Source organism: Montipora capricornis, chromosome 3 (genome assembly GCF_036669925.1).
Source record: "Montipora capricornis isolate CH-2021 chromosome 3, ASM3666992v2, whole genome shotgun sequence".
Lineage (NCBI taxonomy): Eukaryota > Metazoa > Cnidaria > Anthozoa > Scleractinia > Acroporidae > Montipora > Montipora capricornis.
Genome location: NC_090885.1, coordinates 68,472,714 through 68,478,760, shown reverse-complemented (window position 1 = coordinate 68,478,760; position 6,047 = coordinate 68,472,714). Strand labels below are relative to the sequence as shown.

The window sequence follows — 6,047 nt, the reverse complement described above, 5'->3', positions numbered from 1 at the left end:
TTGCCTCGAAATCTCTCACTTGCAATCTTCAATATCGGTATCACACTTACATGGTGACACATTCCTTGCAAAACATTTTTCGCCAGTGCTGTAAGTCGAGTGGTACTCCTCCATTTGTTGCAATCGAGTGGATCGGCCTTTCTTTAGGATTTTTGAGAACTCTGAAAAAAATGAAACTAAACTCAAAATCTTTTTTCAGTCTCCCGATATTATCACCCCACCAAAAGCAAACACTTTTTTCCATTCTTACCTCAACATTTCCGCTTTTTTCATGTTATCTGCCGGGCAAGACGGTAAAAGTTTATCAAAACTAGCAGTAGCTTGGACCCGACGACCGTGCTGCGAGAACCGGCATGAATCTATTCTTCAAAATTGCTGCTTGAAAACAAGGAATTCAAAGCAGTTTGTGACGTAAATTCGAGACATAGACCCATGCCTCTTAAAACCACTGGTCGTGGTGTCCAAATTACTGCTAGTTCTACCAAGTTTGCGTGGCAAAAGGAACTTTAGTTTATTGAAGTGTCTAATCGTTCTTGCGCTGTTGGGACACTATAAACTGGAATTAACAACTTATGCAAATCAAGTCAAATGTTGGTTTTGAGGAGAGGTGGAACCGGAGTACCCGGCCGGAAAAAACCCTCTCGGTGCAGAGTAGCCTGAGAACCCACAAAGTCAACCCCACATATGCGCCGAGTCTGACAATCGAACCCGGGCCACATTGGTGTAAGACGAGTGCTCTCACCACTGCGCCATCCCTGCACGTGGCTTGCACGGCCCAGAATTTGGAATTTAAAAATATCTGTAACTGAATAATAGTCACTTCTGATGATGTATGTTGTCAGTTTATAAAAAGTTATGTAGTTCAAGCAAATGTTTGTAACCGCAGTTTGCGTTTTATTCTCACCCGTAGTTGTAGTTCACTGTAACTGGACAATTTGTGCTAACTGTTTGTGCATCCCACAGATACGCCTTTATAGGCGTCTTGTTTTTTAATCGTGTCAGTTCCGCGGGATGTCCCTCGGGTATCGATCGGGTTTATACCACTGGACTCCATCTTGTCTCATGTGATAGTGTTACGGCTTGCCCACTGTTTGAAGTAATGTAGCAGCTCTCGCAACGAGGTCAATACCTGGATGGGTGACGGTCCGGCAATACAGAATGTCTCGTCGATGATAAAAAAGGAATGGAATGCACCTCACTAATCCTTGATTACTGCTAGTCTATACTTATTATTACAGAGCTTTGTATGCGTCCACAGTCGATTGACAAAACCGCTTGTGCCCAAGAAGCCACGCGTTTTATAGTGTGTCTGACACCAAGTCGGCAGAAACGCGCGCAAAGCCTCGCACGAAGGAACGAGGTTTGCTCTCCTGCCACATTTCAATGATACGAATACAATAATTCTTTGTGTTTTTCACTGATTCAATCACTTTGAAATTATCCCCTGTTGAGTGCAAGTTAAAAAGTCTTCCCTCTTAGAGTAATTATTAATTAATAGGTCTATTTATACATTAACATGCGCCGAAGCCATTGATTATTTTGGCAAGTCTCCGAGACGAAGGGTGATTAGCGGCATGCGACGTAAACTTTGACCAATCATATGGCAACACTTGCCTCAATCACCTGAGCAATAATAAAAAAATCGAGAGTGGGTGGGTGATGGACTCTTGACTAAACTCGTTCACTGGCTCCTTGTATAAATAACGACAATTATTTTGGCCTTTTCTTAATTTTGTGTGAAACTCTCTTTGAAGGAAAACACTGTAACTGCTATGCTAAAGGACTGTTTCTATCAAATTTTGATAATATCTCAACCTTTTACTTTCTTTTCCGTACCAGGTAAACTGACACTACCTCACGCAATCAATCTTCGAGATGAGTGACAAGCCAACGCCTGCGAATGAGGCTAATAGTCACATGAATTGAATGAGGCATGAGTGTCTGCATGAATGAGGCTAAAAGTCACATGAATTGCCCTACCATGCATGGGTAGTCCACAATAACTTTCTGAAACTGGGGAGAGATGTCAAAGATGGTATCCGCTGCGTTTGTTTCGTTCTTAATTTTTCACCTTTGCATCTGCCTTCTGGTAAGAGCAGACACTCCTGCTAACTGCACCTACGAGGATATTCAGGGATCCTGGCTCTTTTCAGTTGGAAAAGGAGGAAATGACAACACGATAAACTGCTCCATCGACTTCGAAGTTGTGTCTCAACTTGAAGTTCAACTGCTGTTTCCAGACGTTGCAGTCGATGCAGACGGAAACATTGGCTTTTGGACCTTAATTTACAACCAAGGCTTTGAGGTGCAGATAAATAAAAAGAAATACTTCGCGTTCTCTGCTTATAAAAACATCGGTGAAAAGGTTGTAAGCTACTGCGACAAAACGTTAAACGGTTGGAGCCATGACGCAGCTGAATATAAACCGAGTAATTGGGCGTGCTACAAGGGTGAGAAAACAAACTGCTTTTAGCTAGGATATGATGTAATTTTCTCCTGAGACTTGTTTAGAATGTTTGCACTTTTCATCCACCCCACTACACTCCTAGCTCCACATGTTTGTTGAGCTAAGAAGTAATAAAATTATCGTCCCTCCCCTCCCAGGAATGTCATTTTTAGGGCCCGTTCATAGAGGAAAGAAGGGAGATCATTTTTTCTTGAAATTATTAGGGATTTGCATTGAAGACGTGAAGTTCGTTTGTGATGATGACGGTATTTCTCATTCCTGTATTCTAAATATGAGGGGGACATGGGGATTTGCGGTGTTGCGGTGTTGATGGTTTTTTCAATGCGGTGATGCGGTGAATAAAATCTCAATTTGCGGTGTTGCGGTGATCGCAAACCCAACGGTGTGCGATGTTTGTGTTTCTCAAGCTACGGTGTTCGGTGAAATGAAATCATTTGTGGTGCTGTGGTTTCTTGTTTGATGTTTCTCAGACCTAAATTCAGCACGTAAACTTCGTTAATCCGTGATAATTTATGACAAGCACGTACCATTGTGTTTAATTTGTAATAAAATACAGACCAACTTCAATACGCTTAAGCTGCCAATGAGAAGCTGTTTTCGTTGATAAATACGTAACTTGATAAGTAACTTGACCGCTGCCACCAGGAGTTGTGTTTATTTTGTGGAAAATTGTTTAGGTATAAACGTGTTATATCAAGTGTAGACGTTAAAATCTTGTAGCTAAAAATAATTGTTGTGGTGACGGTGTTTCGGCGACTTTTCTTGCGGTGATGCGGTGTTCGTTAATTTTTTTTTGCGGTGTTGTGGTGTTTAGGCCCCCCCATGTCCCGACCCCTAAATTTGGAACTATGGCCATTTAATCAACGATAGCAAAGTTTTCCATAGACTTCAACTAACTAACTAACTAACTAACAATAATAATAATAATAATAATAATAATAATGATAATGATAATGATAATGATATAATAATTACTACTTCTACTACTACTACTACTACTACTACTACTACTACTACTAATTATTATTATTATTATTATTATTATTATTTAATCTTTAATCTTTAATAAGTATACTCCTAAAACAGAATAACTATACTAGGAGTTTTAAAACAAAAGCTGAATATATAAATAGTTATAAGATATATGTACATATAAACATGCAATAAAGTTTGCCTATTAGAATTAAACAATTTAAATTAATAAAGTAAAAATAAAGTAATCTACATGCTTGAAATTATGGCCTTGAATTCATCTAATGAATTATTTAATGATAATAATAAATTAGAGTAATAATAATAAACCTTTATTTTTGCAAGATAATATTTAAAGCTGAGTAGCTTGTGGGGTTGTGCACAAATTGAATCAAGTCAAATAATATTATTAATACATACTAATCATAGGCTGGTTTTTGAGGAGAGGGGAAAAACTGAAGTACCCAGAGAAAAAATTATTGTAGCAGAGTAGACAACCAACAAACTCGAGCCACACTTGACTCCCAAGTCTTGAACCCGGCCACATCACAGGGGGAACCAATGGAGGTGTTCCACAAAATAGGTTTTCTGCAGGGGGTGTATGTGCAGGCTGGAAAAGAAGTATTGGAAAGTTGCTGGGAAAAAGATTATTGTTGTGCTGGCAAATTGTTTTCAATGTCCTTGCGGTTGCGCCTGTCCTGTGAGACATATACGTGTACATGTATATTCATTCTGCACAGTTTTTTGGAGTCAATATACCCTTTTTAGTTTCCTTCACTAGATCTGCAGTCTTTTGCCACGCCCATTTTGATGTGCTCCCCCACTGAATGGTAGATCTAAGGCGTTTTGCCATGCCGTTTTGTCTTACGATGTATTAAATTGTCATTTGTATGCTTGCTGGCTGGAAAACTTCTGCCCGGCCCTGCTGGCAAATGGAATTTTTGGTCTGTTTTTGCCGGGAGTGCGGAACAGAGAAAAATCTCCTGGAAGTAGGTAGAGAAATTGCTAAAAAAAAAAATGGCTCATTGGCTGCCCCTGACATTGGTGGGTCAGGCAAGTGTTTGGCTACAAAAACATGTTAGCGCTTTATACAGCGAAATGGGGCATTTTGGACTTAAAGGTTATACACAGAGATACTGTTTTATACTATTTCTGCTATTTTGGTCTGGAAAACATAGGGGTTAGTCGACTCATGTTGCACTTTTATGTATATGTAGGTGTGTGTGTGTGCGTGTGTGTTTATAACTTGTAAAGTTTTGTAAAAAAGCAAGCAGCATGCTGAGAAAAAAAAAAGTGTTTGGCTACTGCACCATGCCTGCTTCCCTGAATATAATGTAAAAGAATGTTTTTATGCATGCTGGGGCCTTTGAGCTTGTTTTGATCCGGCAAATTAGAAAGTGACCATGATGTGGTAGTGTCAATTTCTTCCTCTGATAAAGTTTACCGGGACAGAACCTCAAAAGTGTTGATACCAGATGGGGAGGGCTGCCTGATGCCCCTTCTAGGTTTTGTGTCTTATTATTTTTTTTAGCATCCTTTCTGTTTTGTTTTACAGGAAAAAAGCTTTCAAAAGTTACACCTAAAAAGAAAAGCTTGGACCGCTTCACAGAAATTGAACACAAGAAGTTCATCCCCAATTATGATTTTATTGATGAAATAAACAATGCTCAGCACTCATGGAAAGCTGTGGCATATGCAGATTATAGTAAGATGACTGTGGCACAAATGATCCTTCGTGCTGGTGGACCAAAGAGATTTGATTTTCCTCCACCAAGGTTGGTTAACCTGTTGTTTTAATAACATTTTGCTGTTAAAAATAACATTGTCTTTCAGTGCAAGGAAGGTAGAAGGCAGGGGAGATTTAGAAAGCCCTTTTTTGTATTTTCTAACCCTGCTCTTGACTTGATAATTTGCAGCATATTTTGGCACTGCTTCTTGGATCTAAACAGAGTTTTTTTAAAAAAAGCATAATCACCGTTTTTGATAACTTAAACAAACAAATCAGGAAAATTAACTCATCAAGATTCTAGTGTTAGACCTGGAGATATGGAGATGCATTAGACAAAGTTCAAAATACTATTTTGGTTTTTTGTTTTCATTTGAGGCCAGAGGCCGGAGCTTTCGTCGGGTGGTTTTCCATTCCATTTCCAGTACTTTGATGCTAATATTTGAGAGTTTTGTTTTATTTTTTTATTATGATAATTTTTTTACTTACTTTTTAAAAAGAATTTGAGTGAACTTCAGCCTTGCCTGGGAAACTGATTCTTGGGTTCCAGAAACACTAGAAACAGCGTTTCGGAGAGTTTTATTTTAAAAAATTCGTGGGGGCCCCCCACCCCCCCTAGGAAAGATGATTTCTTTTATCATTGATGGAGTCCTTTCACAGGGAAACACAAGAGCCCAACAAATTTATCTGCTCCCAACTACAGTATTTTTGTTATAATTGCTTTAATTAATAAATTGTTCAGATAAGTGCAGGGATCATTTCTCTCTTTAAAAGTTCATTAATTTTTTGAAGTATAAACATGCATAATTTTGGGCTTTTAAACCAGACGCAAGAGATCACCCATACAGGAGCTTGCATCCTCTTGGCTGTTTGAGTTGGAAG

At 38.9% G+C, this 6,047-nt stretch overlaps 2 protein-coding genes across 2 annotated transcripts in view; one reads left to right on the top strand and one right to left on the bottom strand.

The window, feature by feature from the left end:
- Nucleotides 1-114, bottom strand: part of LOC138040741 (uncharacterized) — a 4,755-nt gene extending 4,641 nt beyond the window's left edge. The window contains exon 1 of the mRNA XM_068886419.1: nt 51-114. Within this exon, the coding sequence (XP_068742520.1) occupies nt 51-114 (64 nt within the window). The remainder of the gene's footprint in view (nt 1-50) is intronic.
- A 1,872-nt stretch (nt 115-1,986) lies between these two features.
- Nucleotides 1,987-6,047, top strand: part of LOC138040995 (dipeptidyl peptidase 1-like) — a 6,862-nt gene continuing 2,801 nt past the window's right edge. Inside the window, 2 exon segments of the mRNA XM_068886756.1 lie at nt 1,987-2,450; nt 4,995-5,214. Coding sequence (XP_068742857.1) covers nt 2,024-2,450; nt 4,995-5,214 — 647 coding nt within the window. The 5' untranslated portion in view covers nt 1,987-2,023.